The sequence below is a fragment of the Rhinoderma darwinii genome, chromosome 2 (assembly GCF_050947455.1).
Source record: "Rhinoderma darwinii isolate aRhiDar2 chromosome 2, aRhiDar2.hap1, whole genome shotgun sequence".
NCBI lineage: Eukaryota > Metazoa > Chordata > Amphibia > Anura > Rhinodermatidae > Rhinoderma > Rhinoderma darwinii.
Window position 1 is genome coordinate 65,711,860 of NC_134688.1, and position 12,095 is coordinate 65,723,954.

The 12,095-nt window shown below is 40.5% G+C and overlaps 1 protein-coding gene across 2 annotated transcripts in view; it reads left to right on the forward strand.

Moving 5' to 3' along the window:
- PDS5B (PDS5 cohesin associated factor B) overlaps positions 1 to 12,095 on the forward strand; it is a 120,536-nt gene that overhangs the window by 53,484 nt on the left and 54,957 nt on the right. For both annotated transcript variants that reach the window (XM_075851707.1, XM_075851706.1), the window contains exons 13-16: positions 2,003 to 2,116; positions 2,495 to 2,576; positions 5,034 to 5,082; positions 11,581 to 11,720. In XM_075851707.1, the coding sequence (XP_075707822.1) occupies positions 2,003 to 2,116; positions 2,495 to 2,576; positions 5,034 to 5,082; positions 11,581 to 11,720 (385 nt within the window). The remainder of the gene's footprint in view (positions 1 to 2,002; positions 2,117 to 2,494; positions 2,577 to 5,033; positions 5,083 to 11,580; positions 11,721 to 12,095) is intronic.

Sequence of the window (12,095 nt, forward strand, 5' to 3'; positions counted from 1 at the left end):
ACACTTTAAAGTCTCTAGTATGGGATCTACCTCTCCGCCTCTTTCTGCCACTCCCATAATAGCTCCAATATAGAATGACAGAGGGAAAAGACAGTATAACCCTCTCAGAGAAGGATCGTAGCACTTATATGGCAGTGGAGGGCAGTATATATATGTATGCGATGACACAACCTCCACCATAAAGAGGTGTTGTGGGAGCTTAGAGTTCAGTGTCCAAGATGGCGCCGCAAGGTAGGGGAAAAAAAATCGGAGTGTTGTGTCACTGGATCACTGGACCCTGCCAGCCACCCGGGAGACAATCCGGGATCCGACTTGAAGAAGAATCGGGCAAGTTACCTCTGCGCCCCCACAGCGCGTGCAACAACGGTCGCCACAGTCCTGGCCCTCGTTCGCCTCCCAGGTCCTGCTCCGTGTGGGAGGAGCGCAAACAAGCGCTATGTCGGGCAATACGCCGAGGGAGGAGAGGTAGGATATTCGGCGAGCCACCCCACCGCAAGAGCCGGTCGCCAGAGTCTGGATGGCAGTGTTCTACTCAGGATGGTAGGTCAAAGCACCCGGGAGCTCAGCGCCGCACGTCGACTCAGGTCAGCATCCGGCCAAGCCCCCTCCACAACAAAATTGATAGCATCATTTATGATGGTGTGTTATGTAATAAAAAGTATTAGATGATAACTACAGTGGAACAGCTTTTTTTTTTCCTGCATTTTTGCCAAAATAAAAAATTATATAAACGAAACCATGTAAATGCACCAAAAAATGGCACCTACTTAAAGTACAACTGGTCCCGCAACAAACAGTCTCATACAGTTGCATTGAACAAGAGGTTATGAGCACTGGATTGCAAAGAGAAAATTATAAAAAATGTTCGGTCTTAAAGGCCAAAATTGGCTGCGTCCTAAAGGGGTTTATTCTACTATTGACCTATTAATGGGAACTTGCCCTAAAGGGGTTATCGGAGATTATGTAAAGTATCTCCATGTGTATGTTTAGCCATAGCTCAAAATTATTTTTTTCTTTTCATTATATTACCTAGCTCTGCAGTACTGTTTTGATGCTGGCATGACTTGCTGAGGGTGGGATTATCCTGTAAAAGACTACAGTTCTCATGATTCCTCTGTCCTCTCACAGACATTGCCTATATTTACAGCTGCCTGCATGCCCTTCTATTACAAGGTGTATGGTAGTGCAGTAATTACTCACGGTCTTCACACACCGGCTCTACTACTGACACTGCAGGATCTGCTGCCCAGCATGTTAAATATAACGGAGGGAGAGGAGCGCGGTCATGTGATGTGTAATGTTTTATTCGGGGGAGGGGGACCACATGTTCAGAATACGAAACCTCACACAAGTAGCATTGTCATGTAACTGCAAGTGAGACATCCCACTTACAGATAGTGCATTAGTAAATAAGAGATTTTCCTTCATGTAAACCATCTGCACTTCATTTTTATAAGCTGGATAAAACTTTTTTGGTTAATAAAAATTGTATTTTTCATATTGCAAAAATGGAAACCGCAAAGCTGCTGATCATCTTAGGCAGCCGGTATATTGTTAGTAATCACTAAAAAGCCGCTCACCACTTGTACGGTTGATGTGCTGTGCACCTGCCTGGCAATGTCAGCATTTCATGATCTGTAGAGCCGCATACGTATTAAATACAGTGCATAACTTCGTTTGAGGCTCCTTTTAATTTTTGTATTATGATAAAATGTTAATGTTATAGGTGTAAAAGTATATACGATTTTCAGGTACGTATAGAAATAAGCCGTTCCTTTTTAAGCAAAAATATATTTTGTATTTTAATTGTGATATACAAAACACTATGGCGATAGTGTAAAAAAAAAAAAAATACAAAATTGTATCTTGAATCCTGTTAGGACTTTGGCAGTCGACGTCTTGTTACGCGTGGTGCGACGTTTCGAGGGTCCTCCCTCTTTCTCAAGCATGAATGTACCACTTCTTTCAGACTAAAGCTTTTTTTCTTTTCCCCTTTTTGCAGTCTGCTGGTAGAACGAATTTTTGCACAGTTCATGGTTCCCCACAACTTGGGAACTACGGAAAGAATGAAGTGCTTATATTATCTTTACGCTACATTGGACTTAAATGCTGTTAAGTAGGTATCTTGGTTGCTAGAAGCTAAATTAAGAACCAATGGATATGAACTGTTTTTTTAATTTTTTTTATTGAATTACAGTGTGCAGATCTGTGGCAGAAATTAGAGTTTCCACTGTGGACTTCTGCTGTGTATTATCTAAAAAAATATACATGGTGAATTTTTCTCCATGGCAAATTTGGTCCTTGTGAACATGTCTTAAGGGTACACAGCCAATGCCAGGGGTGGTCCTTTTAGCAAAAACAGTGGCAGTCAAAAATGCAGATCAAAGTTCCGTGACTACTCTATTGCTGTGTTTTATCTGCTTATCTGAAAATATAGATCAGGGTATTTTCCAATTCCCATTGTTAATTTTGTTTCTCCTTCCACCTTTGCTAGAGCATTGAATGAGATGTGGAAATGTCAGAATATGCTCAGGCATCATGTAAAGGATTTGTTGGATCTGATCAAACAGCCCAAAGTAAGTATTTCTGGCTTTGTGTTGGTAATGGTATCTACACCCAAACAGTCAGTCAGTCAGTACTGGTCAAAAATTGAGACTGACACAAATTTTGGTTTTCACAAAGTTAACGGTTTTAGTTTTTATAGTATCGATTTGTATTAAAGGGGTTTTCCCATGAGACATTTATGACATATCCACAGGATATGTCAGATAGATGCGGGTCCCACCTCTGGAACCCGCACTTACCTCTAGAGCCGTGCCCCCTAAACCTCATTCTAGCTTTGTCTGATCTTACTGCCTCCCAGCCACTACCTTGTTATATGGTCGGGAGTTCCGAAAACAGCGTAGCTCGCTGTGCTACGCTGTTTCCGTAACTCCCATAGTAGCGAGTAGCAGTTAGGGAAGAAGCGTAGCATGCGAGCTACGCGGTTTCCGTAACTACCATTCAGTTCTATGGGACTTACGGAAACAGCGTAGCTCAGCGAGCTACACTATTTACATAGCTCGCGACCATATAACCTTTTTTCATGGTCGGAATTCACCTCATTCAGCAGCAAAACAGAGTGGCTGAACAGGGTTTAGGGGCCCGTGTTCTGGAGATAGATGCGGCTCCCACCTCTAGAACCCGCACCTATCTGACATTTATGACATCCTGTGGATATGTTATAAATGTGTCTCCTGGGAAAACCCCTTTAGCTCTAGATTGTTATGAAGTCATCAGATGAATTGCAATTAAATGGAACATCATTCCTTGCCTTGAAAATTAATTTAAAAGCTATGTACGTATTTGAAAACTATATATCTATATATTTTTTTTAAATGAAAATGTACCAGTGTGCTTGGTGCAACTTTGTAATTATATATTTTTTTAAACTTTTATTTTTTCTTTTTGTGATACGGCTGCTTTGTATTCAGTATACAGAGCAGCTGAATCCAGCACCGAAACCTGTACCCATCATGTCAGCGTCACTGGTGTGTGTGTCTGACACGCAGGATCCACCTGTAATCGAACACATCTGAGATACGCAGGACCAAACCAGTCAGGGTGACCTGACTGATTCAGGTCTCCGCACACAATACAGCTGCTCTGTGAGGCTAATTGAATTATAGGAGCAGACTGGTTCCTTCAAAAAGGGGATGGAGCTTGAAATCATTGTCTTCTATTAACCATGGTTACCTCCAAGGAAACACGTGTAGTCATCATCGTTGCTTTGCATCAAAAGGGCTTTACAGGCCCAGTCATTGCTGCTTGTAAGATTGCCCCTAAATAAAACATTTATCAGATCATCAAGAACTTAAAGGAGAGAGGTTCAATTGCTGTGAAGAAGTGTTCAGGGCGCCCAAGAAAGTCCAGCAAGTGTCAGGATGCCTCCTAAAGAGGATTAAACTATGGGATCGGTTCAACACCACTGCAGAGCTTGCTCAGGAATGGCAGCAGGCAGGTGTCAGTACATCTGCTCGCACAGTGAGGCGAAGGCATTTTGAGGCTAGCCTGGTGTCAAGGGCAGCAAAGAAGCCACGTCTCTCCAAGAAAAACATAAAGGACAGACTGATATTCTGCAGGAAGTACTGTTATCAGACTGCAGAGGACTGGGGTAAAGTAAATGTCTCTGATGAAGCCCCCTTCAGACTGTTTGGTACATCTGAAAAAATGATTGTCCGGAGAAGTAAAAGGTGAGCGCTAACATGAGTCCTGTCAACAGTAAAGCATCCGGAGACCATTCATGTGTGGGGTTGCTTTTCATCTAAGGGAGTGGGTGCACTCACAATTTTGCCTAAGAACGCTTCCATGAATACGCATGATGGGGCACCACGTCACAAGGCGAAAGTGATAACGAAGTGGCGGTGAACAAAACATTGAGATCTGGGGAGTTCCTCAATCCGACTGAGAACCTGCGGTCAATACTCAAAGTGGGTAGACAAACAAAAACACAAACTGAAAAACTCCAAGCACTGATTAGGAAAGAATGGGTTGTCACCCGTCAGGATTTGGCCCAGAAGCTGATAACCAGCAGGCCAGGGCAAATTGCAAAAGTCTTGGAAATAGTGTCAACGCTGTAAATATTGAGTGCATAAACTTGATGTATTTGTCAAAAGTTTAAAAACTTCTAAAATTCGAACTGTACTACGGTATACCATAGAAACTTCTGACTAAAAGATCTGAAAACACTGAAGCAGCAAAATTTGTGAGAACCAATATTTGTGTCCGTCTCTACTTTTGTCCAGGACCATACAGTACATAAAGTTCATACATACATTGATATTATATTTACTGTTTGACCACCATTTACATTGTAATGGTTGTGTTAGAGGAGCACTTTAGCACATTCTGTAAGTCCGCATGGTCCTTATTTCTGTACCGTAGCTAACCAATATGCTTACTTGTCTTAATACTGTAATCTCAATCGTTGACTTTTCCCTCATTTTATTGAATTTATCTTTTTATTAAGGAATACTTTATATTTTGTCTTTCAGTCTGAAACTGGGAGTAAAGCAATTTTTTCCAAAGTGATGGTCATTACCCGTAAGTCCATGTAATTTTTTTTTTTTATAGAAAACATTGACACATCTGCAGTACAAATAACATTTGAAATTATCGCCATTCAACTTTTTTAGCCTGAGTTCACATCTATGTTGTGAATTCAGTTTTTCTGTTCTGTCATTCGAGCAAAAAACTTAATTCAAGCTGTGACAGATCCCCCACACAACGGACACCAACTGCACCTGACGGACCCCATTGACCTATAACTGAATCTGTCCGGTTCCATTCTGGTGTCCGTCGGCTTGCTAGAAAAAGATTGAGCTGCTTGCTGCCTTTATTTGTCACATTTGCCGGAAAATCTGCAACTGAGGCTCCGACGCAGATGTGAACAGACCCCCATACACACTATTTTGGGTTCTAAAAGTATCTTTATCAAATCAAACTAAATATGTTCTGCACACTGCAGAATCTTTGATCACTAATGTAGTAGAATCTAGCAGCAGTACATTTCATTTAGCCATTCTAGTTTAGTGTTGATAATGTGGGTGGAATGCCTAGAATTATGAAAATAAACTTTTTATTTAATTAGTTTACCTTTAAAATCCAATGTGGTGTGTGTATTTGGAAGATATTATTTAGATCCATTAACCCCTTAACGCGCCGTGACGCAACTGTACGTCACGGTTTGCCCTGCATTAAGGCACCATGAAGTACAGTTACGTCATGGTGCTTTTCTGTTACCATATCAAGACATGGTAACAGAACAGTAACATCGGCTGTCACAGACTGGGGCTAGTCGGGGGAACAATCGCGGCACCGCCTGTGATCGCTGTGATTGTGCAGTCAGTAGTGACTGACCAATCACAGCATTGTAGCATGGTTACCCGTGTAGCCATGCTAGCCGATCGGCTGTTGGCATCAGGAGGCCTAACAATGGCCTCCTCTCTGCCAAGTACGGTGGCCTGTTAGGCCCCACCCAGGGGTGGGGCTTAAAAGGCTTCCGGCCGCAGATGAAAGATGGCGGCGCGCTCAGTGGCTGAGCCTGCGCCATCAGCGGAAGGGTGTCGGCTGTATGTTACAGCTGACATCCTGCTCTAATTAGCTCCGCTCCCACCTTTAAACACTTAGATGCCACAATCACATACGATTGCGGCATCTTAGTGGTTTACAGGAGATCGGCATTGCTGCAATGTGGTCGCAGGGTTGCCGATCGTTGCTATGGCAACCGGAGGCCAACAGTAGCCTCCTGGTCTGCCACGTACGGAAGCCTATTAGGCCCCGCCCGGAGGCTGAGCTTAATAGGCTTGCTGTCAGGGAATAGCTGACCGCGCTAATGCATTGCGTTATGTGGGTATGGTGAATATGGTGACAAAAAAAAATATTTTTAAAAAGTGATTTTTTTTTTTAAATCTGCAAACGCTGCAAAACAAAAAAAATGATATACATATAGTATCGCCGTAATCATATCGAGCCGCAGAATGAAGTTTAAAATCTATTTTATTACCCCAAGGTAACCAAAAAACAAAAAAAAAACATTGTTAGAATTTCTGGTTTTTGGTCACTAAGCTTGCTAAAAAGATGGAATAAAGTGATCAAAAAATTGCGTGTACCCCAAAATGGTACCAATGAAAACTACAGATTGTCCCGCAACAAATAAGTTCCGGTGGAGAAAAAAAAAAAAAAGTTCTGGCTCTCAGTATATGGCGACGAGAAATGTGTATATCGTTCCAAAAGCGGATAAGATCGGGCACCATTTATCAGTGCGACACTGGCCACACATCTATGAATTATTTATTTGACCCATTATTATACCCTCGTTTATACCCTGATGTACTCCGCACAGATTACTTATGCCCCCACATTATAAACTGAAATACCAGCAAAACCCCAAACGGAACTGCCAAGCAAAATATGCGCTCCAAATGGCGCTCAGTCCCTTCTAAACCCTACCACGTGCCCAAACAGCAGTTTACGTCCACATATATTGCATTGCCGTACCCGGAAGAACTGGCATAACCGTTTGAGATTTGTCTTCAGTGGCACAAACTGGGCACGACATAATGTGCAGTAAATTAGCATATCCGTGGAAAATTGCAATTTTCGCTTTGCACCATCCGCTGGGCACTAATTTCTAATGTAGAATCACCTGTGGGGCTCCCCCTGCTTTTTGCATTAGTAGTTGAGCCCTTGGCATCCTTGATTTAGAGCAGATGAAGCTGTTCAGGGCTTTGGTGCTCGAGGAAAGGAAGATAAAACTGCACTATACAGAGATCTATTAATATTTTGGACAAATCCAAATGAAAAAATGTAATATGTGATCGCTAAAATACAGGAGATCGGCGGCTTCTCTGGATTATGTCTTAATTGGGGGGGGGGGGTCCATATTGTTACCCCTGGATGACGTAGAATTGGGAATTCATGCAGATGTAAAAATAGTTGAAAAGGGAGGGAATTTTTAAATATTTGGGAGTGAAGATCTCTAGGCATATAGATGATTTTGTAGATCTTAATTTGCAACCTTTTGATAAAGAAAATAGAAAGGAAAACGAAAAGTTGGAATGAGCTCCCAATATCTAGAGCCGATAAGATCGGTCTAATTAAATCAGTACTACTCCCAAAACTGATACATATTTTTTTCTGCCTCCCCTATATGGATCAAGGATAAAATACTCCACAAGATTAGAATCTTATTTGACAATTTAATCTGGGGCAGGAAAAGTCTGAATAAAGCAATATTTCCTATGTATGCCCAAACACTGAGGTGGTTTATCGTTCCCAGATATTATCTACTTTCTGGCCACCCAACTGCAATATATCCAGGAATGGGAGAGCACAGATTTTTTTTTGCAATATCTGACAATGAAAGCGGAGGGACACTTCTCGGGTGTACTAGAGACTCTCGCATCAGGTCAATGCAACTCTGGGGAACTTGGAAAAATCCCCAGTATTATTCAATTAAATAAGAGCTGGAAATTGTTAGGTAAGATCTCTGACCGTCAGGGAGCATTTTCGTTTACACGCCTATGGTTTAACATAAACTTACCTGAACTATACTCCCTGTCTGAATATGACCCCTTAAGGAAAAAAGGGATAAAAAGCATCGGCGATGTTTTTGAGAACATGAAAATTAAAAACAGCTTTCCATGATGTCCCAGGGTTTATGTCTGCACTGCCAGAAGCTGGGCGTTCTGAAGAGAAGTGGATGATACTTCTATACACAACGCCCAGCTAGTAAAAGTAGTAAAAACGCCCCGATGTACGCACATAATACACGCCCAGTTGTACTTTTACTTTTCAACATGCCCAGTTGTACTTTTGCAAGCCTCATTTGCATAAATACAAAAATGGTCATAACTTGGCCAAAAATGCTCGGTTTTTAAAAATAAAAACGTTACTGTAATCTACATTGCAGCGCCGATCTGCTGCAATAGCAGATAGGGGTTGCAAAATCTGGTGACAGAGCCTCTTTTAATTTAATAAAATGCTAATTTTTGCAAATTTTCTAAATTTTGTTGTTTTTCCACAAATAAACACGGAATGTGTAGATAAAATTTTACCACTAACTTAAAGTCCAATGTGTCACGAGAAAACAGTCTCCGAATCGCTTTAAAATATAAAAGCGTTATAAAGTGATTACCACTTTAACCCCTTCAGGACTGAGCCTGTTTTGGCCTTGTGGACGCAGACAATTTTTTAAAATCTGACGTGTCACTTTGTCGTAATAACTTGGGAATGTGTTTACCTATCCAAGCGATTCTGAGTGTTTTCACGTGACATATTGTACTGTATGTTAGTGGAAAAATTTGATCAATAAATTCAGTATTTGTTTGTGAAAATCACCAAACTTTAGGGAAAATTTGCAAATATTAGCTTTTTTTCTAAATTTTAATGTGTCTACTTGTAAAACAGATAGTAATACCACACACAATAGTTACTAATTAACATTTCCCATATGTCTACTTTATGTTGGCATTGTTTTTTGAACATCCTTTTATTTTTCTAGGACGTTACAAGACATAGAACTTTAGCAGCAATTTCTCACATTTTCAAGAAAATTTCCAAAACCTATTTTTATAGGTACCAGTTCAGTTCTGAAGTGGCTTTGAGGGCCTTATGTTAGAAACCCCCATAAGTCACCCAATTTTAAAAACTTCACCCTCAAAGTATTCAATACAGCATTTAGAAAGTTTCTTAACACTTTAGGTGTTTCACAGGAATTAAAGCAAAGTAGAGTGGAAATTTCCAAATTTCTTTTTTTTTGTCGGAAAATCCATTTTAATCCATTTTTTTTCTGTAACACAAAAGGTTTTACCAGAGAAATGCAACTCAATATTTATTGCCCAGATACTACAGTTTTTAGAAATGTCCCACATGTGGCCCTTGTGTGTGCAAATGGACTGAAGCACAGACCTCAGAAGCAAAGGAGCACCTAGAGGCTTTTGAGGCCTCCTTTTTATTAGAATATATTTTAGGCACCATGTCCGGTTTGAAGAGGTCCTGTAGTGCCAAAACAGTGCAAACACCCCCAAAAAGACACCATTTGGCAAACTACAGCCCTCAAGGGGTAGAGTGAGCATTTTAAACCACAGGTTTTTTGCTGAATTTAGTGGAATTAGTCCGCAAAAATGAAGATCTAAAATTGTTTCCACTAAAACGTAGAAATTATAAATTTTTACAAGGAATAAAGAAGAAAAAGCGCCACAAGATTTGTAAAGCAATTTCTTCTGATTACGGCAATATCCCATATGTGGTAATAAACGGCTGTTTGGACACACGGCAGGGCTAAGAAGGGAAGGAGCGCTATTTGACTTTTGGCGCTCAAGTTTACTCAATTGGTTTTCGGGTGTCATGTCGCATTTGCAAAGCCCCTGAGGGACCAAAACAGAGGAAACCACTCAGAAGTGACCCCATTTGGGAAACTACAGCCCTAAAAAGAATTTGTCTAGGGGTATAGTGAGCATTTCCATCCCATAGGTTTTTTGCTAAATTTAGTGTAATTAGGCCGTCAAAACTTCTACTGTTTTTTATTTATTTTTTTACGGCGTTCACAGTGCGCTATAAATGACATATTTAGTTTATTCTTTGGATCAATGCGATTACGGCCATACCGTATGTATATAGGTTTTCTTATGTTTTACGGTGTTTGCACGATAAAATCACGACTTAAAAAAAATTATTTAATTTTTGTGTCGCCATATTCTAAGAGCCACAACTTTTTTGATTTTTCTATCAGGAAAGTTGTGTGCGTTTTTATTGGTACCATTTTTGGGTACATGCAACTTTTTAAGCCCTATATATGCAATTATTTGGGAGCTGAAGTGACTAAAAATAGCGATTCCGGTATAGTTTTTATGGCGGTCCCTGTGTGGGATCAATTCCATTATATTTTTATAGTTCAGGCCGTTACCGACGCGGCGATACCAATTATGCATAGTTTATTTTTTTTCTAATAATAAAGGATTTTGTGAGGGAAAAAGGGCGATTTTGAAATTTTATTATAATGACATTTTAACTTTGTAAATTTTTTTGTAACTTTTTATTTTTTAGTCCCACTAGGAACTTGAAGACCCAATTGTTGGATTGTTGCTATAATACCCTTCAATACTTACGTATTGCAGGGTATTATACCTGTAATGTTTCACACTGACAGGAGGCATATTAGGCCTTTGTTAGGCTTCCGGTTGCCATAGCAATCCCCCCCCCAATTTAGATGTGGTCGCTATTGACTGCCGCATTTAAGGGGTAAATCGGTTCGGATCACCTCTGTGATGCGACCCGATGTTTTCCCCCAGTACTAAGGCTGTACTGGGAGATGCCGGGCTGCGGGGAGCGCCTGTGTTCTCTGTTCGGAGCACACGTAGATTAACGGGCTGCAGGCACAAGAACCAGTGCTGCAGCCCGTTAGTCTACGTGGGGTGGTCGGGAAGGTGTTAAGTGACACCTGTCAGATTTTAAGAAAATGGCCTGGTCCTTAAAGAGGCTCTGTCACCACATTATAAGTGCCCTCCCCCTCTTACATAATGAAATCGGCGCTGTAATGTAGGTGACAGTGTTTTTTATTTAGAAAAACTATCTATTTTTACCACATTATTAGTGATTTTAGATTTATGCTAATTACTTTCTTAATGCCCAACTGGGCGTGTTTTTGCTTTAGACCAAGTTGGCGTTGTACAGAGGAGTGTATGACGCTGACCAATCAGCGTCATACACTTCTCCCCATTCATTTAGTCAGCGCATAGTGACTGCGTTGTTCACTATGTGCTGTCTTATACTGACATATTAACGTTACTGAAGTGTTTAGACAGTGAATAGACATTCCTTCCAGTAACCTGTCATTTACATTTTATTCACAATCCCGAGACTTCGCTAATGTTTGTGTGGGATTTACAGCAGAGCAAAGCATAATCTTGCTGTAACCTGTCATTTACATTTTACATGCTTGTTGCGTTTTGCATTGAGAAATATCTACCATTCATAATGGCAAGAGTCTTTTATATTCACAAATATGTACATTTTATTTGTTTCTTCTTTTCACCTTAGGAAACTTACCAGATCCTGGTAAAGGCCAGGACTTTTTGAAGAAATTTACACAAGTTTTAGAAGAAGATGAAAAAATTAGAGGCCAGCTGGAGAAGCTTGTGAGCCCAACCTGTTCCTGCAAGCAGGCAGAAGTTTGTGTGGTAAGTATTTTACCAGCTGCTCGTTTTCTAAAATGTTTAACTGGCTGTCCTGGAGTATGTGCATTTTAAGGTAGACACCGTAATCTGCAGCTTATATAAAATCAATCTATTTACACATTGGTGTTTTGTTATATTCTGATGCCTCCGCAGTTTCAGTAGCTGTACGTAAAACACACAGGGCTATAGAGCTGTTTGACGGTGAGGAAATGTCACTACTTGTCACCATGAATAATACATCATAAAGTTGTATATTGTACATACAGCCACGGATTTGCAGAGAACTTATATATTTATATTATATACAGCATTGTTGCTGACCCTACTTCTTTAGAGGACTCTTAGATAGTATAAACGATAGTAAAAATAGAGCAGTTG